We start from the raw sequence: 21,489 nt of genomic DNA, 5'->3' as shown, positions 1-21,489 counted from the left end.
TGATAACACAATCGACATCCAAAAATTTAATATCGTGAATACAAGCATATTCATTATTTCTTATATTCTTATCTCCTTTTTATATTTAATTTTATCATAATTATATATGGGATTATTCAATATTAATGTTTCAACATCTTACATGTATTCAAATAAAATTGCATAGCTCCCTTACTAATTGAATACTTTGTATTCTTTTGGTTAATTATCAGGCTATAACCATGCACTAAAAACAAATTTAAGTCAAGACTTCAGTTGGAAGTTATCAAAACAAAAAGTCACTTCAAAAAGAAAAAGAAGAAAGATGGGACGTTGGAGTTGATATTTAGAACACACTGGATAGGTAAAAATCCAACCTGATAAGAGAAATTCTCAACTCTAGGTGAGGTTAACTTTCAATGCTAAATCTTATGTTTGGTTAGGTTACATTAAGAAGAAAAACAATTCAAAGAACGTGCAATTCAGAGATTGTTGGGATGCGGCGGGAAAAAAATGGATTCAAAGGGAAGAAATTAAGCAAGAAAAATAATAATTAACAATTCATGTTAAATGATAAATAATCATATTTATAATAATATGAAATATATATCATTAGACAATCTCATATGTTATCTTATTATAGGCTTTAGTAAGATACATGAAATAATAAGGATTTTGATCAAAAGAATCAATAAACGAGGGGATAACTATAACTTCCAAATATAAAATATATGTCTTACATCAGTCCCCACTTCAACGACATAAGGTGTTTTCCTCCATGGAAAGTTCAATGGCTTACCACGGTCAAACAAGAAACTCATAGCTTAAGAGATCATAAAACATAACATCCAAGGAATGTTGTTAAACACATTATAAGATGTATGTTTAAGTTTCCCTCGATCATACACAAATTTATATCATCAGTGGTTGGATTGGCGTCAACCACGCTAGGAGTAACCACAACTTTCATATCTCCAACTTCTACTCGGTTGATCCAAAACACATCTTTGGAAATAAGACCATGCAATTTATCATCATACGGTATCTGTGTTGATTTGCCACGATTGAAAAAAAGAAAAGAAAAACATAACTAGAACTCCTTGCTATTTCGTGTATATACTCTTGAATAAAATAGGGTATATCTAAATATATTATATTGTCTATTACTCTCTTATGAAAAATATCCACCAACGAGTATTTTACTGTTATGCATCTCTTCACGACATCTCTAAATCCAGCAACTACGTACAAGGAAACATAAACCAACATCCATGCTTTCATTAGGCATGACTATTACAAGATTTTAGGCTTCCAAAGTTGAGGATGAAGACGATATACCAACTGTGGGATCGAATTTTGAAACAGAAAGTCGTCTAATTCAAGTATGGAAGCATTGTTTGATCAGAAAAGTTTCTGGTAAGAAAATTGGGTAAAAATTTATGCTCATGAAGACTACAGCATTGTGGAAACCAAATGGTAAAATGCATGTAATGGATCTAGGGCGTGACTTTTTCCTTTTCAAATTTTGAAGACCCTAATGATTACAAAAGAGCATTGCTGGAAGGGTCATGGTTTATTGTATGACATCGGAGTCCAGACTTTTAACCATTGGAAGCTTCTATTCACAAGACAATAGTTTGGGAAAGACTACCAGAATTTCCAATTGAGTAATTCAATAAAGAATTTCTATCAGAGATGCGCAGTAAAAATTGGATGTCTAATTAAAGTTGCATCACTGAGACGGTCTTGAGGGGAAAATATGCAAGATTGAAAAGACGAGGGTACCCAAATACACCACAATATTTTTATTTCAATCTATAAGTACGATACCAAGTGTGATCGTCTATGGACAAATTCAAAACAATACGACAACTTGATACTCACTTGACAATAGTTATAGAACAAGGCCGATTGACTATAGGATCAAAGTCAAGTGATTAGGATTAACATACAACTGTAATTTACTTTATAATAATTAGATAATTATGATGCGGAAGTAAAGTAAATGACACATCAAGATTTTTTTAACGAGGAAACCGCAAACGTCCAAAAACCCCAGTCGGGTTCTAGTTCAGTTTTGAATACTCTCATAATTAAGCCGCTATACAAAGAACAGAAGCCAACTTCGTATATTTGAGACCAAGTAAACTACCACTAGTTACTTTTTTCCCTCAGTATCCACACATCTTCGATCTTTTGGTTCACGCACGTGAATCTCAAGACAGAAATCACTATCTTGATTTACTATACAAAGTAAAGTCTTATGTACCCAACTCCTTTTGATCATATTCCAAACAGTAAAGGAAAAAATATGTTTGGTAACGATTATGTTCAATCTTTGGTAAAAGATATATTGAGTTGTTTGACAAAGGCTCGTATGTTTAGCCTAATAAACTCCTTTTTGGGTAAGATCAATCTAAATCAATAACTTATATTCAGATTCACAACTATCATATTCGAGTATTGAAATGATAATTGACTACATGATTGGCCTTTCTTGACCTAATTTCATGATCCTCAACCGTTTCTTCTAAAATTGTTCCATCTTGTTGATACAAATTGGTAATCAATTTGTATGACCATTGAGGAACTTCTTTACGTATTTCTTTTATTCCAATGGGTTCCTTTATAATTCTTTGATGATGTCTATCGGGTGTAACCGCATCAAATAAATATTTCGTTCTATTTTCTGAATTAAGTTTTCCTTCTTCTGGAAGGAAGTATTTTCTCTCAAATTTTTCCTTTTTTTCTTCAAATTCTTGGTAGTTTGTGGGAAGTATATTATGAAATTTATTTTTCCAAATAAATCTAATCTAAGTCGAACCCCAGCCGATCAATATGTGAAAAAGCGTGGGTCTAACAAACACACCCAATATTTCTCTTAGCAATCTGTATGGACTAACTCCAATATAATTCCAAGAGAATCAACTAGTCAGACTCAATCAATGGACATATATCCAAGAGTTATATCTCTGTTTCACAATGTAATCAGCAAATCAAACAGATAGAAATCTGCGAGCCTGATTGTTATGTGAAACTACTTGAACGGTACCAAAGACCAATTTTCAAGTGTCAATCAATTTATATCAACAACCAAAGGTTGGATTATCTAATTGATTGAACTACGTACGCACAACTTGTGATATTTCAATTATATAGAAAATATAATGCGGAAAAGAAATAACACAGACACCAGAAGTTTTGTTAACGAGGAAACCGCAAATGCAGAAAAATCCCGGGACCTAATCCGGATTTGAGCACCACACTGTATTAAGCCGCTACAGACACTATCCTACTACAAGTTAACTTCAGACTGAAATATAGTTGGTCCTTAACCAATATCACATTGATTAAGTTACAGTCCCGTTCCTTAAACCTCTAGAACCACGCCGGATTTTGTGCACTTGATTCCATTAGCTGATCTCACCCACGATTAAGAATTGCTACGACCCAAAGTCGAAGATTTGATAAACCAATCTGTCTTACAGAGAAAAGTCTATTGAATAGATAAATCTGTCTCCCACTGATATACCTATGAGTTTTGTTCCATCTTTTGATAAATCAAGGCGAACATGAACCAATTGATACGTACCGGACTTATATTCCCGAAGAACGGCCTAGTAATATCAATCACCTCACAATAATCTTAATCATATGGTAGCGAAACAAGATATCGTGGAATCACAAACGATGAGACGAAGATGTTTGTGACTACTTTTTATCTTGCCTATCGGAGATTAAATCTCGAGGAAATTTTAGAGAAGATAACACTCAATACGATAGAAAACAACAAGATCAGAACATACAACCTTAATAACTGTGCAAACTAAAAATAACTCAATTAATTCGGGACGTATGAGTATATTGGAAACAAACAATGAACCCTCCGATTTATATTTTATGCATTTATTACTAGCAAATCAAAAAAGCAAGAATCAAAATAAAGCTAAAATAACACACTTATAACCGTACAGGTATGGTACATGTCACATGAAAACCATACAAGTCTCATTCACTAGGTGGACGCAAAATGGGCCACGTCCATTAATAGTGTTTTCTTTGGAACGATTTTTTGGGGACTATGGTTTTTTTTTGGGACCATGGTTTTATTTTGGGTAAAGACATTAGAAGTAAATCTAGGTCACCCCTTATCTAGATATTTATATTAATACCTAAATCACCCTCTGATTAATTTTGGGTGATGGTTAGTTAGTGTTAATAATAGTTAGTGTAATGATTAGTGAGATGATTAAGTTAAAAATAATTAGTGAGATTAAAAAATCAGATGGTTTTTTTTAAAGAAGTAGAACTATTGACAGAGTAAAGTTAGAGAAGATGAAGAAGGAAAACATGAAAAACGATGGATTTTACCAACCACAACCAGAGGAAGGGTATTTGGGTACCCAGGTATGCTTCAAACTTAGATAATGTTGATTGAATTGCTTCAAACTTTCAAAAAAAATGACATTTTTAATGTAGATTTGGGACAGTTCGGTTACCATATGTCAAGAACATGTAACCGAGCACACCTGAAAGTGTAGTTCGGTTACGTTATCCAAACACGCAGGTTACCATACTCGCTCATTAATGGAGGTTTTGGTCGTACAATGTAATGTTCGGTTACCTAGGATAAAATGGTAGGTAACCGAACTTTGAACTTAACAATTTATTTGGGTACATCTTGTGTGTTCAGTTAGTTCGCAAACTTCAAATCAACCAAGTTCCCAACCGAACTGCAGGTTAAAAGTAACCTAGTGTTAGAAGTTCGGTTGGTTCGCAAACTTCAACATATTTTGCGAATCCACCGAACTGGACTTATATATGCAATTAGGAAAACGTTCGGTTACTACGAAATTTATTTCTTAGCGAACTAGGTAGAGTTCGGTTACGAAGTTTCAAAGGTAGAGTTCGGTTACAAAGAAAACTTAACATTTTTGCGAGTGAACCGAACTTGTGGACTTCTCATTATTTTCGTAAACTAAAGTTCAGTGATATCCTTATTTTGCGAAGGAACCGAACTTATGGACTTGTGTTGTTCTAACACAAGGAGTTCGGTTAAACGTATTTTTTTGCGAATCAATCGAACTCTGAGTTCGGTTAAGAAAAATTAAAACTCATGATAACCGAACTTTTCTCTGAAAAAAACCTCCATTAAACCTCTCTGCAGCTTCCATTTTCAACTCATTTTAATGATTACTTCTCATTTATTCAACCAAAAACGAATGACAAGTAATGGGTTTGTGAGAATATCTTTGTTAATGTTTTAAATTAAGCTATATATATATATATATATATATATATATTGGTGGTGGTGGTAATCGGAGGTGGTGGTGGTAATCGGTGGTTGGTGGTGGTGATAATCGGAGGTGGTGGTGGTGGTAATCGACGGTGGTGGACGGTGGTGGGCGGTGGTGGTGGTGGTAATCGATAGTTGGTGGTGGTGATAATAGGCGATGGTGGGAGGTGGTGGTGGGAAGAGGTTGTGGTTATATATATATAGGTGGTTATTGGGTTGGTTTTAAATTAAATTAGATTAAGGGTAGGTTAGTCATTTCAATGCTTTAGGAAACCCCTTATAACTATAGGGAAGGTGGCCTAATAAAATCATGGTCCCCTCAGAAAAAATCGTGGTCTCTAAAAAATCGTTCTTTTTTTGGGAATAGAGCTGGCAAACAAGCCGAAACCCGCGGATTAACCTGTGCCCGACCCGTGAAAATCCGAACCCGGCTTGGCTGGGTTATAAACAAGCCGGGTTCGGGTTAGAGAATTGGTGGCTTGTGGGAAAACGGGTTAACCCGTGCCCGACCCGTAAACCCGCGGATAAACCTGTTAACCCGTGTATAATAATAATTAATAAACTACATTTCATTATCGTCGTTGGATTATCTAGGGTTAATCATATCCCTACGTTTAAGGTATAAAAACATCAAAAATCCAAGCAGAAAGATATCTTTTCATTTCTTCTTCCTCTTTCTTTTCTTTCTTCTCCCCATATTATCTTCTTCTGCGGCTGCGCCTCCTCACCACTTCCATCATTTCTCCGGTTGTTGATTAAGTATCAGCTGTTGTTGTCATGTTTCTTTTCTTGTTGGTCGAATTAATTGATAAGAAGAGAATATTTCTTTTCTCCTTTCTCGTGTGTTGTTGAAGAAAAGATGCAAATGATTCAATGATTCACTGGATATAAATCTAGTGACTGTAATCGAAGTTGAGATGGGTTTGTTGCTGGTGGTATTTGGTTACTTAAAACCATAAAATAATCCATAAATTGAGAAGAAGGTGAAGAAGAGGAAACATGCAGTGAAGAACACAAAGAGAGCTACTATAAAGGTTAAGAATGAAGAGCCAGAAGTTGAAGAAGAAGAAGTTCCCGTAATCCTGTTAGATCGGTAGTTTGATTTGGGGATTTGGTTTGATTATTGTTTAGGGGTTTGATTAGTTTTCGAGGATTTGATCTGATTCATTTGATTTAATGTGTTGTTGCAGTTAATTGAGATTTGAGAAAATAAAAGAAGAGAATGTTAAAAGGGTATGCCCTAATTTTGTCCCCTCTTTTTCAATTTTAGTTTCAAATTGAATTTTTTTTCTAGGTTTTGATTTTTGTTGTGGTTTTTGTTGTCAGAAAAAAAAGGGTGCTAAAGAGTAAGTTGCTCAAGGTTTCAATTTTTGCAAATCACTGTCTATTTATGTTCAATTTTGGTGAATTTTTTTTGAATTTTGTTTTTGGTGAATTGAAGGGAGGAATTGGAAGAGATTGTGATTGTATTGTAGAAAGAAAAAACAGGAAAGAAAGAGTTGGTCTTGGATCTACGAATGAAATGAAAGTGGAATCCTGTTGAAGCTGGGGATTAGATAAATGATTAGAAAGCCCCATTGTTGTCTTCCTTTAAAATTAAGCTTTAATTTCGCTTCTGGAGTAAACTAGGTTTACTGTTTTAGATGTTGCAATTGCAAAAAGATGTAATCTGTACTCATTTTATTTTTAATTAAAATTGAGCTTTAATTTTGATTTTAACTAAACAAGCCGGGTAACCCGTGAACCGGTAAGCTTTACCCGTTACGGGCGCGGATTGAAGAAATGACCACCCGTTAAGAATATGGACCCGCAGGTTTTGTCCCGTGTTAACCCGAATCCGTATAACCCGTAACAAGCCAGCCCCTCCGTTTGCCGGCTCTATTTTGGAATATTCTATTTTAGCAAATTTGGTAAATTTAGAAAACGAAAAAAGCTTGAATAAAATACTATAGACACAGACTTTTTCTCTGACTCTCTGTAATCGACAGTAAGCTCAGTAATGGAGATCGAATCAGGTATATTATCATCATGATACTATATATGTTGACTCTGCTTATATCGTATGTCTCTGAGTTTGTTTGATCTAATTTTTGATGTTTTGGTGAAGAGCAGTAATCGAGTTTCTATCTCAGGTTCCGTTATTACAAAGACTCCCAACTTCATCACTGCATAAGATTGCCCAACTTATCCAGTTCAAACATTACAGTAAGAACTCAATTTGTGTTTTTGTTTTTTTTCAATGTAAATTTGAATTGAAGTCAGTAACGCATTTTCTTCAATTTCTTATAGGGATTCAATTTGTGTGTTTTTATTGAATTGAAATTGGTTTACTTATGTAGATTCAGGTGAGTATGTTGCTCGAGAAGGAGAAATTAAGTATGGAATTTACTTCATCTGGCACGGTGAGGTAAGTTTGTATGTCTGCTTGGTTTTATGTGTTGAGTCTTTGATGAGTACTGTATAATGAATTGGGTTTCTGAACTGTAGGTGGAAGTTCGCGGTGTGTCCGTTAATCTGGAGAGTGAAGATCATTCAGAAATTCAGTTGAAAATACATGATTACTTTGGCCATGGTAAGAATTGAAAATTGAAATTGCCACCTAATAGTGTTCGTGTGATACTTTGATGCCCAACAAAACATTTTTACCATGTTTTTTTCTGTTAATATTCTCATAATTAGCATTCAATTAGGAGTCTGAAAGTAACTTAGTAACATTAGGAGCAGTAACGATGAACGAGCAAGCACTACATGTTACTTATGTTACAACTCTATCTCTCTCTCTATGAGATATTTGTACTGATGATACTGTTTTCACAGGGGCAGTAAGTTCCTTTCATGAGGCTGATGTGATTGCTTTAACTAAGGTATCTGTTTATTTGTAAATTACCTCTAATTTATATGAAGACAGCAATCAATATAGGTATTGTTTCATAAATGAGTAACTGATGATCTATGGTGGCAGCTAACCTGCTTGATGTTGCCCAGTGAATATAGTACGTTGCTGCAGCCAAATTCAATCTGGTCAGCTCAAGAAACGCATGATGAGAGACTCTCAATGGTGGAACGTGTACTGCAGTTGGAACCAATTGATGTATGTATAAAACTTTCCTTTTAGTGTTTTGTGTTTGTTGAAAGTCTATTTGAGTTATGATTCTTCCGTGCGTACATCTTGTAGGCCCCTTGGATTCTTCAATGGAATTTGAGCTCCTTTACAGCTTTCATTATATGCTCATAAGGAGTAAGAGAACTGCGTTAATTTTCCTTTACTGAAAAACAACTTCTCTTGGCTTTTGATGTAGGTAAATATTTTCCGTGGATTCACATTGCCTGAAGCTCCAACGTTTGCACAGGTTTTCGGGGGACAGTTGATTGCACAGGTATGCTTTATCCATTTCCTTTATACTTTTCAATTTTACTGCTTCTTAGCAAGCTATCGGTGCACTTAGTGGTGAGGTTGGGTTTTTAGTTCGTAGATTTGTATTTGAAGTAAAATTTGAACTGGATTTGATCAAAGTTTCTGTATGACCTTCCTTCTTGGTTTAGTTGTGGCATTATTTTTTCATCCTTATTATCAGTATACATACCCTGAATCTTGACAGTTGTGTACATTTGCAGTCACTGGCTGCCGCGACAAAGACTGTTGATTGTGGAAAACTTGTACATAGTTTGCACAGTTATTTCCTACTTGTTGGGAATCTAGACAGTAAGTTTAGTTCCTAACTTTGGTAGTGAAATTTAAAATGTTGATTTTTTGGTAAATTTGTTATCTGTGTTCGTCTTGTTGAAGCTTAGTTTAGCTGTATGAGATGTGTGTTAACATCTAGACCGCCTTCAAGTAGCCAGGTTATAGGTGTATCCTGTTTTACAATACACCCTAAGAACTCCTCAAAAGTATGAAATTTGTAAGTTGAACCCTTCTCCAGGTCGTAAAGCAAGTTTTGCTTTTGGTACAAAATTTATAGACATTTATTTCCTGAGGTACACTGGAAGTACTTGTATACTGTGTTAGGTGCATTTCATGTTAAATTGGCATATGCCGTCTAGTCTTTAATGGTAACTAGCACAGGAGACTAGTTTGCGATAGTTATTTTGTTTGATCCATTGATTCAGTTGGTCTGGTTTTTTCTTTCCCCTTTAAATGCACAAGAGCTGCATTTCTTAATGTCTTACTAATTTTTCACTAAGCGTGCCTTATTTGTCTTTTTGTGGTGGCTAACTTCTAAAACTGTTTTTATATAATCGATTATATGCCATTGCAGTGCCAGTTATATATGAGGTTCATCGGCTACGTGATGGGAATAGCTTTGCTACCCGAAGAGTAGATGCTATACAAAATGGAAATGTCATATTCACTTTGCTCGCTTCATTTCAGGTAATGTGACTCTATTATTCTATTGTTCAGTTCAATTATTTGGCTTATCAAGCTGTTCACTTTAAGGAGAAATTCAAATGTATTATGCAGAAGGACGAAAATGGGTTCGAGCACCAGGAAGTTATAATGCCATCTGTTCTATCTCCAGAAACGGTACCTGAATCGACTTTTTGAATTACATAGACTCTTGATAGTGTTTGAAATCAAAATTTTAATTGCAGCTTCTAACAATGGAAGAGTTGCGAGAGAGGCGTCTTTCTCGTCCTCCTTTTCCCAGGTCTTTTTTTTTGTTATAGTGTAAAATTTCATTCATTTGCATGATTTATTGCTTTTATTGCACATGGCTCCTTCTCCTTTATGTTTTGTGCAAAGACTGCAGTATCAGGCATCAGCAGATACACTTCTCCAAATTTTTGTGCTTTCCTTTTTCTGTTTTTGGAAAAAGTTTCAGTTCCTAACAATCAGTAGCAACAGGGACCATCGTGAGAATCTGGATACTTATGTTCCTTGGCCTGTAGATATAAAGTTTTGTGAGGAAGCTGACTGTAGCCAAACCAAAACGCCACCAAGGTTTGAATCTGATTCATTGCTTTGTTTGTCAGATTCAGCATCGCAGTTTTACATATACAACATCTATTGATTCTGACGAATATTCAATGTTTGCAGAATGAGGTACTGGTTTAAAGCAAAGGGAAGGCTTTCAGATGACCTGGCTTTGCACAGGTGAGAATTACACTTTAGTAGCTTGATAACTCGGCTCGTTTTTATGAACTTTACCATTTCGTTATGCTCGTCTAATTTGCATTTATCAATCTATATTGGATGGTTTATTTGGCAGATGTGTGGTTGCTTATACTTCAGATCTTATATTCAGTGCAATAAGCTTGAACCCTCATTATGAAAGAGGTGTGAAGACGTTAGCACTCAGTTTGGATCACTCGTAAGTCCTTATCTACTATTTTGTATCTACACGCTGAGCACGATCACCCCATGTTTTAAGCTTGTGATGTGCAAAGTTGTCTTCAAAAACGAATAAGCTAACCAATCAATCCGTCATCTGTTAACAGGATGTGGTTTCACCGGCCATTTAGAGCTGATGACTGGATATTATATGTGGCAAGTATAGAAAAAAGTTGTTCTCGTTCTTATTTTATTTTACAGTAGCATCTGAAGGCTGATTCATCTATGGTTTAACAGATTGAAAGTCCGTGTGCGGCTAGTGGGCGGGGATATGCTTCTGCGCATATGTTTAATCAGAAAGGAGAGGTAGGTGGCTATTATTCACATCAGACCTAAGAATAGAAAACAAACATGGTTGCATATCTTTCTTCAATCATTGTATTGAAAGTTTGAAACGTCATCTTTGTTTGGACGGATCAACAGCTTATCATTTCATTGGTTCAAGAGGCTCTAACCAGGAAAATTCGAGCTTCACGTCCAATTGCCCATTCAAATCTGTAAATATCTTAGATTGGGTAAGAAATTTCTTCTTCCGATCAGTCAATGTCATGCATCACACTGTGAGTTTCTGTCTTATAATTGAAATCTGAGGTTGTAGCTACATTTGTCACACCACAGATGAAAAAAAAATAATATGACGTCATCCATCTAAATTTAAGGTTATTTGTGAATTGAAGTATAAATACCAGTTGAAGCCTGACATTCGGCTACAACTGAGGCAACTGACTTGGCCTGCCGTTGAATTACAAATATAGAGTCAAAAGCTTCCAGGCCCAGACATGCGTTGACATCAACATTGCTTGCTAGTTTTATAGAGTTCTATCCCTTTTCTTGCTCCTTATAGAATAAGAAGTTAAAGTTCAGCTTGTGGAGGGTGAAAGTCAACTTGTTTTTCGTTCTTTTACTGTCACCTTCAAATTGTTCTGAGAATTTACATTGGCCCTCTTTAGGCTTTGATTTACTGACTGACATTCTACCATTTTGTGTGAATAACTCTTTGGTCTGATTAAGTACTCAAATTATTGTGCACAGCCATCTCTGGGCAGCTCAATTTTGTCTTGTTCTTACTTTCTTTCACTGTCGAATAATTTTTAGTTTTTATACTTTTAACATTATTTATTTATTACTACCTCTATTTCTGGAAAAGAGATACTTTCACTTTTTCAATTTGACCTATTTTTAGGCTAAAATGAAAAAATGAAAGTATCTTTTTTCCAGAAATGGAGGGAGTATTATTTTTTTAACATTATTGTTTCAGGAATCAATTTTGTTCATGGACAGGTTTAAAAATGTATGTATTAGACCGACGTGCCAGAAACTAAGCCCCTGATTCTACCACTAACTAAAATGTTAGAAAAGGGTTAGGTTAGGTCGTGCCCCTGTAGTTCAGCCGCAGGCCCACAGATGATGCAACAATTTTTTTTATCATTGTTAATTAGATTTAAGGATTTTTTTTTCTTCAAACTTTTTTGCTTTGGCTGATGAAATAAGATATAAATGCCCCTGCAAGTACGGGAATGGCCATAGATTTTGCTACCCTTGGCTTTTGAACTGGTTTATACCAATTTTTAAAAACGGGTTTAGAGTCAGCCATAGCTCATGGACAATAGACGCAATCATTTTGACAATGTACTCTACTGGCATCAGCTTCCAAACATCAAATTCAAAGAGGGGCAAATTAATAAAGTGTCCTGCTTCAAACCATATAATTAATAAACCGGCCAAACTTTTAAATTCTTTTAGAAACTGGTCTTTCTGTTAGAGTTGACACCTGGGCCCACCAGATCGGTCAGCTGCGTTGAATAAGTCAAACTCGGTAGGAGAATTTACGACTGTGCCCTTGCCCATTTAAAGACCCGTGTGGTCTCTCACCACAATTTCTCTTTCTCCCTCGTTCTCTTTCTCCCTCGTTCTCTTCTCCCTCGTTCTGAAACTAGGGTTAGGTATTGAAGCTGTTTGAAGCTGGTGTTATTGAAGTTGTTTTTGCTGAAGACATAGATGTTAGCAGAAAGACCAGAGTGTATTTGGAAGAAAAGTTATACATATTTAGGGATTCAGAGATAGTGGTGATACAGTGAAGATGAGGTACAAACCGGGATTGAAACAGTCTGAATCAAGGTAAGATTAACGAAACCCGTGACTTAATATATGATGAAAATCATTGTATTGATAGTTAATTAATTTAATTGATCGATTGATTTTTAGGGTTTCTGTTTTTTTTCCTTTGTAATTAGGGTTTATTTGAAACCAAATTTTTATTGTTTAATTGGGGTTTAATTTTCGTGATTGGGTGTTTGATTTTAAGTAATATTGCTTAATTAGGTTTTCATTGGGTTTTCATAGGTTTATATCTGATTTTGTTTCATTTGTGTTGCAGTCAGTTCAAATTTAGGAATATCAGTGTATATGCGGAGCCAAAGAATGAGACTTTGGTATTTCCTGATTGCCATAGAGATGAAACAGACTTGATGACACTTAAGTATATGGTGTATAAGGGTTTGTCTATGGATGTTAAAGAGAAGTTTAATTTATATTGGTTTAAGGAAGAATGTCTGCCACTGCCATTGTTAAACAATGATGATTTTGATAATTTTTGGGAGGATTCTTTTGTAAATGAGGATGGATGTATATGTTTGTGGATGGGGATGAAAGACACAGTGTTTGGGACTCCAAAGACTACACCAAAGAAGAAGACAGTTAGTAAGGGAACCACCCCTAGAAGATCCCCAAGGCTAAATAGTGTGGATAAATCAGTTGAAGGTGCATCAAGAAAGCTGAGTTTCATGGATGTGCCCATGTCCAAACATTCTCAGGCTAGTAGCAGTGGTTGCTGTCAGTCAAAAGCTACAAATGAAGTTAAGTTTGTTGAAGATGTGGACAATATTCAGCTGGAAAACACCAAAGAAGATGAATGTCACCCAATTGAGAATCCAGAAGCTCCTCCAGTATATGACAGTGATGAAGACATTGAATATGGGTCAGATGAAGAAGAACAAGAAGAGAAAGAAGAAGAAGAAGAAGAAGAAGAAAAAGGAGAAAAAGAAGGCAAAGAAAAAGGTATATTTCATTTATAACTGATTTCATTTATTATAATTTGTAACTTATTATATGGTACTGATGTTGATCTTGAATGTGAAGGTAAGGATGTGGATGAAAGACCTGCTTACATGGATGACTTTGATGATGATTTTGGTCAGTACATGAAGGGTGAGCATGATGTAGATCTTTTCCCTGAAGAAGAAGTTTTTACTCCAGTAGATCCTAGCAAAATGGAGGTAAAAACTAGATTTGCAAATAAGGAAGCATTTAAGAAACATCTCAGGGGTTATTGTGTTCTTAATAAGTGTCAATATATTTTGGATAGAAGTGATCCCTCTAGAATTAAGGCTGAGTGTAGGTTTAAAACAGAACATGATTGTCCTTGGTTTGTGTATGCTAGCAAGAAAGAGGGTGAGAAGACTTTTGTTCTTAGGAAAGTGAATTTGGAACATAAGTGTGAAGGGGATCCCCAAAATATGAATAGATATGCTGATCCTCATTTTGTAAAGGATTTTGTTCTTGATCAGATGAAGAATAAGCCTAAAAAAGTTGTTCCAGACCCTTATAAAATCAAGGAAGACTTCTTAGCTGAAAAGAGAGTAAATATACCATATCAGTGTGCATGGAAGGCTAGGAATCTAGTTTTAGAGTCATTATATGGGAACTATAAAGAAAGTTACAATGAAGTACCAGCATTCTGCAAGATGTTTACAAAATGCAATGATGGGTCTGTTGCTAAGTTCACTTTTGACACAGTGAATAACACCTTTGAAAGCATGACACTCTCATTTGAACCTGCAATGAGGGGTTGGCGAAAAGCATGCAGGGGAGTTATAGGGCTTGATGCCTGCCATCTAACAGGGGAATATGGGGGAGTATTGATGGCTGCAACTGCACTTGATGGACATAATGGGTTAGTAATGTTAGGAATTATGGTATGCAGAGCTGAAACAAAGGAAAATTGGATCATTTTTTTGAAGCATTTGAAGGATGCAATATTAGCACATCCAGTGAAAGTGGCTTTCATTTCAGATAGGCAAAAAGGTTTATTGGAAGCTGTTGGTATAGTGTTTCCTGGCCATCACCACAGATACTGTTGGAGGTAACTTTCTTGTCTAACTTTGTTTCTTGTTTCTTTTGTTTGTCAGATCAGATAAAGACCATATGTTAATTGCAATGTGTTAAAATGCAGACATTTATACAAAAATTTCAAGAAGGATTACAAGGGTCTTGAATTATACAGTTCTTTATGGAATGCAGCAAAAGCATACAAAGAAAAGCATTTTCAGGTTTGACAGTTCACAACAGTTCTTTGTTATTGGTTTTATGCACTATTTGACAGTCAAGTTAGCTAGTTTTTGATTGGCTGTGCAGGAACATTTTGACAATATTGTGAAACAGAGTGCTGCAGCTGGTGCTTATCTCAGTAGAGAAGATCCTGCTACATGGTCCAGGGCCTTTTTTAACCCTATTCACTGTTGTGAACATATGAACAACAATTTTTCAGAGTCTTTTAACAATATGATCAACAAGATGAGAAATAAACCAATTATAATGATAGGAATAATGTATGCTAACATACTTGCCAAGACTTGCTCTTGTTTGCAGTGGCAGTTGAGGGGGTTCCCCTGTATGCATGCAGTGAGTGCATTGCATAGCATAAGGCCACAATGGAGAAAGTAAGATTTCTCTTTTTTTAAATCTGTACCTTGTCTCAGAACTTATTTATGCAATTTCTAGGCCTTAAATGTATCTAGCACTAACCTTTACATACTCTGCTTGAGCAGGTACTGCAGTGATTACTATTCAGTGGAGAACTATAAGGCCACATATGCACCAACTTTTGCACCACTAGATGATAAAAGTGAATGGGTCCAGGTACTTTTTCTTCTTAAATTTGTAACTATATGCCCTATTTATATTCTCAACTACATTAATATAAGTGCATTTGTTCTTGTAGCCAAACATGAACAAGAAGATCTTGAACCCTCCTCACAGTAGGAAACCAGGAAGACCCAAGAGCAAGAGGGTAAGAAGTTATGATGAACCTCGTGTTGAGAAGACAAAAAGGAGGTGTGGGAAATGTGGAAATGTTACTAACCACAACAAAAGAACATGTGCTGGTGGTGAAGTGGGATCTAATCCAACTGCAAAGAGGCAAAGGACTGAATGTGATGCACAAAGCTTCACCTTCAGCAACATAGAGCCAAGTCAGACCACCGGAGTTAGGGGTGCAGCTAAGTCAAACAAGAAGAGAACGGCATCATTTGTTGGTGAATGTTTTACAGGGCCTGGCAGTCAGCCTTTGGCAACACCATCTTCTACTCCAGCTTCCACAACACCTATGAGTCTGCCATCTATAGCACCATCTTCTACTCCACCCTCTACAATAAATAACCTTTATCAGAACTTCTTTGGCATTGGATCTGTATCTCAGAATATAAAACAAGGAAAGGGAAGGGGAAATGGAAAGGCTAAGAAGAAATGATTTGAGATCCGTTTTCTGATTTTTTGTGTTTAAGAAGACAATATTTTTTTTCTTTTGTAGACTTGAATTAATGCTGAATCAAAAGTGGCAGGTTGTTTATTAGTACATTTGCAGGTTACATTTTCAGATTGTTGAGTTCCTTACATATAGCATTAAGTTGTAAACTTGAATGCATAATTCTGTTTTTTGCAGCAATGAAGACTTCATCTGAGACCCATTTAAAACCGTCACAATCTGTACAAGTGAGGTATGCTATGTTCTTGTTGTGTTCATTCTTGCAAAATTTCATCTCCATTTTTGATTTGCAGTGATCTTTGTTGCAGGTTTGATTTTGCAGTGGGCAGTTTTTGAAGCAATGACCAGATTCTCCGCAAGCGTAACAACCATTCTCTACTGGTAATTTCACCATCTTGCATTTGACAGGATCGATGGCATCGTCAAACCATTCAAAGTACTGACAGGTTGGAATTGAACACTTCAAAAACATTTTTTCGTTTGTTTCTTTTGCTTTTGAACACAATAGTTGCCTTATACCATTACATGGTATATATTTGCACCTGGAATAAATCCAAGGACATACCTTTGGATCATGAATTCCCTGTGCACAGATAGAACATGAAATTAGGGGTTGTTTTAATCTTAATCTTACCTTGCTGCTGCTACTGCTGCCTGGAGAGTTTACTTCATTTTGGCTCATGTCTTATTTATTTTTATTTTTTTGATCTGTTGAGTATGACAAATACTATGGTTTTTCTCTGCAGGGCCTAATTTATATGAATGAAGCTGAATCTGACCGTTACAAATCCAACCGTTACAAATCCGACCGTTGCAATGAGTCACCGAGTTGACTCGATACTGGTTTGGTTACGAACTCAGACGAGGGTTAAGTCGTCTTTTACCTAGCAGGTTAACTGCCACGTAGCCAGTTAACTATCTAAATTCGTTTTTTGAAAAAAACGGGATGGAAAATGTCAATATCGGCCAGTTTATATAAAGATTCAAAAAAACGGCCAGTTTCTTAAATATGGTTCAAAAAGGTGGTTACTTTATTAAAAAGCCCTTCACAGAGTCCAGTAAATGGCTGTATAATCCGAATTCATGTCATTCCAGATTTTCACATGATGGTGAAAAGTAAATAGAAACTGGAGATGTTGTCTTATCTTCTAACATGACAATCTAGCAGACATTGAGAAGACATTCGAAATGTGCGATAGGAGAACAAAAATGAGAACTAAGAATTGAAAAGATGAAAAAAGGGAGAGAGACAAACCCCAATCCTCTGTTGAGTGCGATTAAAAGTCGCTTTGATGCGTTGACCGAAGTATTACACCGTGAAATGCACCGAGAGGGTAATGAACGGTCTCGATGCACGTGTTTAATATCGGGATAGGAGCGGGCAGAAATGGTCCCCACCAACCCCTCTCACACACGCCCACGGTGCGCCCCACGGTGTAAATTCACGGTGCATTAATCATTTCTGTTAAAAGTCTAACTAGATTAAGTTCGCAGTCATTCGTTAGTTTTGTCCTTAATCTTTTTTATTTTTCTAATAAATCTTGAAACAAGCAAATCACTGGAATAAGAAAAGAGAAAAAAATGTGAATCACTTTACAAAGAAACCTATTGTTGGGGCTTAAAGGGTTGATCATTTTGGGGGTTTTTTTGCTCTGGGTAGGCAAATTATAGATAAGGAGAAACTTAAGTGAATAAAAAGTCAGATTTATTCTTTGTAAAATAAAAATATTAAAATCAAAACCTAATCTTAATCCTAAATCAAAACCAAACATCAGAATCCATTCATTTTCTCTATTTTTCTTCTTCTTCTCAAAAAAAAACTCTCAAAAACCTAATAATAACCAATCTCTTCCCCACTGATTCTCAAGATGGCAGCAAGATCAAGAGTGACAAGATCCGGCTGATTGAACCCTGATTCTGAATCAGGACAAATTATTGACGTTCCTTTTCATGGAGATGTGGTTAATCAATCTCTTCAAACACCTTCAAATCCTCCTCCCCCGGTGGTGAACCAATCTGTTCAAACACCTGTGAGTCCTCCACAAATGACTCATACTAGGTAAGAATCGAAAAACCCACCAGTTATTTTACCATTAGATTGCAAAAATAGGTTCGATTGATGGTGTTAGGGTTTCAGAAATGGTTTTCTGAAGCGTTAACGACTGGGATATCATATTGTCCTGGCCATAATATACAATTAACGGTTATGACATCAAGAACTCCCAACCGTTATTGTCTCACGCGGTTAGGAATAGTTGAGAACCCAACCGTATAATACTATTACGGATGGGACTTTCCCAGCCGTAAGTTGTCCTGTGTTTGCAGAGTAAATTTGAGTGATGAGTGTTTCGGCTGGTAGTTTCCTACCGTAAATGAATATTCCTAACCGTTATTTGTATTTTATAGCCGATACTTTGTTTACGGTTTGGTCGTCCGCATATTTCTAAGCCGAGACTATGTTTACGGTTAGGTTGTCTCACTTTTCCCAAACGATACTATTTGTAACGGATGGGTAATCTGTTATTTCCAATATGTAATCCTATCTCCTAATATGTTTTTCATCCTTTTTAGGAACCCTGGGAAGGAGAAAGAACCCCAGGAAGTACCAATGTGTGATATTGCTACGATGATGGTACGTAGCCTAAGTATATGATTCTTTCTTTGGTATATGTTTCTCAAATTATGTACCACTATTAATTGAATGATGTGAAAGTAGGTCAAGAGAGCTAAGTGGATCGCCAGGGGACTGAGGCGTAACATTGAGGAGGTTTTATATTTGGATTGCGAGGAACAAAGAACACCGATTCTCAGGATTCTGGAGTTACATAATCCAATGAGGGATGATCTATATACTGACGAAGAAATTGATGATTAGACTAGTCTTTCCCAAACTCCCCACAGTTCTTCTTCATCTTCTGATTCTTAATTTATGAGATTCTTATTTCCGAATTCGGTTTTACGGTGTGATGTCTCAGCCGTAACTTAGTAAAATCTGAAACTGGTATTACAGGAAAAGTTATGGCCAGGATTATCAGCCGCAGAAGTGACAGTACCCATAATTACGGGCAAAAAACATAGCCGAAATAGGGTTTACGGTTTGATGACTCAACCGTAACTTAGTAAAATCTGAAACTAGTATTGCAGGAGAAGTTACGGCCAGGATTATCAGTCGTAGAAGTGACAGTACCCAGAATTACGGGCAGAAAACATAGCCGAAATAGGGTTTACGGTTTGATGACTCAGCCGTAACTTAGCAAAATCTGAAAATGGGATAACAGGAAGAGTTACGACCAGGATTACCAGCCGTTGCATAAGCACTCTATCTTCCTATGTGATCGAATTTTAGATAGTGGTAAGATGAGTTGTCGTTCACTCGGACTTTGTTGGAATTGATTTTAGGCTTAAATATAAAACGTACTCAAAAATAAGAAAATATATATACAAATATTGTCACAGGATGAAGAGACACTAGGACGCAGGATTTCACTACTTTTCATATTCTTGTGGTTCAGTCATTAACTCTAGAAAATATAGCTCAAACAAAAGAAGTTGTGACTCTAATTCTTTGCCAACAATAGATTTCATAAAATATCAATTGTAAATTACAAGCATAGTGTATCTAAAGCGCCTAAGACTAAGCATACACTATCGAACAAGATAACAATTGATTAATGGAAATCATAAAGTAATTAAATCTATGCAAAAAGTCATATAAAGAATTAATTCATTTACCACAATCATGAAAAGTTGCTTCCTCCGTTGTCCCAGTGGTGGGTTCTATCTCCGCATGATGAAAACACGCTCAAAGGAATTTTTCATTGCTCAAAAAGGTGTTCACAATAATGAAATGGGAGAAAAATAATAAAACCGGGTTTGTAACAATTATATTTGTTACAAAACGAACTGTTAAAGAGTACGATAAATGATAACTATCACTGTTACTGTAGCTTATAGACTGCTCGCTATGTGTCGTTTCCACTGTAGCAAATACGACAGTTGTATGTGGGTTTTACGTTCTTCGTTCCTTCTTCAGCAGCAGCAATGGCAGTTTCCTACAACTCGATTGTTTGCGTCTCTGTAGTGTTCTAAACTATCCCAAACTCTCCATCCCCTTCTATGACATCCCATCACTCTTTAAATACTCGACAGGGTCTCATTAACTTCTCGAATCTTCTCCAAATCCTCCACATAACTTCGGCAGTAAAGAAAATATACTCTCCGGAATGTCTTTCCATATTCGACTTTGTCGCGCATCTGAATGGTGTTGACACATTCCGACAGACTCAGTCAACAGCCAGCACGAATCCAACTTCCTCCAGCCACACGCAGAACTCCAAAAATAACTCGGAAAATCCCGAGAATAACTTAGGTATGTGCATATACCCTGTTTTCTTCTAACTCCATGTAACTTTCGAAAACATAAGACTTACCATCCCTGTTTAGTCGTAACAGGGTGGTATCAATCCAAAAAAAGCAACAAATCACTTTGAAATTCAAAGCAGAAATCCGACCAAAATCCGGTGCACATCATACTCCCCTGTCTTGCTTCGAACGGATTATCCATCCAAATTTAGCCGATTCTAAAGCCCACACCATCCCTGTTTAGCTGAATTGGGCCGACTCAACAAAAATCAGCCATTGAATCTCACTGCAACAAGCTCAAATCGCCAACCCTAATCTCTGGCCGGTGGCTGCAAAAGTTCCCGCCAAAAACTAAAATTTGAATGAAGAAGATGGTGTCCCCCTATCCTGTTCTGGGGTGCGAATAGCAGGTGCCCAACTGAGGTGCTCCTTAGTATTTAAGTTGCCCCTTAACCAAAATGAGAGTCCACATAGAACGTGTCTTCCGGGTGCCAAAATCAACTTTTCGGGCCGAATTTTCCAAAAATGTTTATTTCCCAAAAATGCATACAAACACATAAAATAACAAAATTAGTACAAAATCGAGTACCAACAATATATAGTATTGAGATCAAATTAGACACAAAAATATGTCTATCAAATACCCCAAAACTTATTATTTGCTAGTCCTCGAGGTGTTGAGTTAATCTCGGAAGGGTTTACCAGAGGTGTACCCAAAAAACCTTTACTCCAGAGCCTAGCTATCTATGCAGAACCTTGGAAGACACTAAAGAATCTCCTTGGTTGGCATACTTATTGACTACAAGAGGAAGTACCCTGATGCGAAATTCCAATTGATGTACACGAGTTTGCACTCAAGCATACTAAAATTCATATAAAGTAACAGAGCTCTACTCAGATAGTTTCTGGACATCATAAACCGGAGTCAACCAATCACATGGATAGATTAAGAAGATGGATGTAGAGAAAAACGTGGAT

The 21,489-nt window shown here is 36.3% G+C and overlaps 2 protein-coding genes and 1 long non-coding RNA gene across 7 annotated transcripts; all 3 read left to right on the top strand.

Moving 5' to 3' along the window:
* The first annotated feature begins 7,208 nt into the window (after positions 1 to 7,208).
* On the top strand, positions 7,209 to 13,543 carry LOC113274571 (acyl-CoA thioesterase 2-like). 5 transcript variants are annotated; one of them, XM_026523954.1, is made up of 18 exons: positions 7,209 to 7,290; positions 7,388 to 7,480; positions 7,615 to 7,682; positions 7,763 to 7,847; positions 8,093 to 8,139; positions 8,238 to 8,366; positions 8,575 to 8,652; positions 8,891 to 8,978; positions 9,535 to 9,647; positions 9,738 to 9,800; positions 9,869 to 9,924; positions 10,122 to 10,217; positions 10,314 to 10,370; positions 10,486 to 10,587; positions 10,715 to 10,763; positions 10,845 to 10,913; positions 11,031 to 11,122; positions 12,985 to 13,543. In XM_026523954.1, exons 1-17 carry the CDS (start codon positions 7,275 to 7,277, stop codon positions 11,106 to 11,108), a joined length of 1,287 nt encoding a protein of 428 aa, XP_026379739.1. In that variant the 5' UTR covers positions 7,209 to 7,274; the 3' UTR covers positions 11,109 to 11,122; positions 12,985 to 13,543. The 5 variants fall into 5 exon arrangements, with proteins under 5 accessions (XP_026379739.1, XP_026379737.1, XP_026379738.1 ...); XM_026523952.1 differs by lacking the exon at positions 12,985 to 13,543 and adding an exon at positions 11,226 to 11,658; XM_026523953.1 differs by lacking the exon at positions 12,985 to 13,543 and adding an exon at positions 11,285 to 11,584.
* Positions 13,544 to 13,628: 85 nt separating this feature from the next.
* LOC113274570 lies at positions 13,629 to 17,087 on the top strand. The gene is made up of 5 exons (XR_003323065.1): positions 13,629 to 13,664; positions 13,746 to 13,882; positions 16,327 to 16,381; positions 16,458 to 16,595; positions 16,896 to 17,087. It is a non-coding gene; the product is annotated as an uncharacterized LOC113274570 (long non-coding RNA).
* On the top strand, positions 14,568 to 16,167 carry LOC113274569. The gene is made up of 5 exons (XM_026523951.1): positions 14,568 to 14,748; positions 14,839 to 14,935; positions 15,021 to 15,325; positions 15,434 to 15,524; positions 15,607 to 16,167. The coding sequence occupies exons 1-5, from the start codon at positions 14,579 to 14,581 to the stop codon at positions 16,132 to 16,134; spliced, it is 1,191 nt and encodes a 396-aa protein (XP_026379736.1). The 5' UTR covers positions 14,568 to 14,578; the 3' UTR covers positions 16,135 to 16,167.
* Positions 17,088 to 21,489: the final 4,402 nt, after the last annotated feature.

Source organism: Papaver somniferum, chromosome 4 (assembly GCF_003573695.1).
Source record: "Papaver somniferum cultivar HN1 chromosome 4, ASM357369v1, whole genome shotgun sequence".
Classification (NCBI taxonomy): domain Eukaryota; kingdom Viridiplantae; phylum Streptophyta; class Magnoliopsida; order Ranunculales; family Papaveraceae; genus Papaver; species Papaver somniferum.
Note: the sequence above shows the minus strand (reverse complement) of the source record. Positions and strands in the feature narration are given on the sequence as shown.

What these genes read in the sequence shown, in the direction of transcription:
- LOC113274569 (XM_026523951.1), top strand. Translation starts at nt 14,579, where the DNA reads ATGGTATGCAGAGCTGAAACAAAGGAAAATTGGATCATTTTTTTGAAG. An exon ending in ACAAAGAAAAGCATTTTCAG is followed by an intron (nt 14,936 to 15,020) that starts GTTTGACAGTTC and finishes TTGGCTGTGCAG; the next exon opens with GAACATTTTGACAATATTGT. An exon ending in ATAAAAGTGAATGGGTCCAG is followed by an intron (nt 15,525 to 15,606) that starts GTACTTTTTCTT and finishes TTGTTCTTGTAG; the next exon opens with CCAAACATGAACAAGAAGAT.
- LOC113274571 (XM_026523954.1), top strand. An exon ending in ATGACTGGATATTATATGTG is followed by an intron (nt 10,764 to 10,844) that starts GCAAGTATAGAA and finishes ATGGTTTAACAG; the next exon opens with ATTGAAAGTCCGTGTGCGGC. An exon ending in TGTTTAATCAGAAAGGAGAG is followed by an intron (nt 10,914 to 11,030) that starts GTAGGTGGCTAT and finishes ACGGATCAACAG; the next exon opens with CTTATCATTTCATTGGTTCA.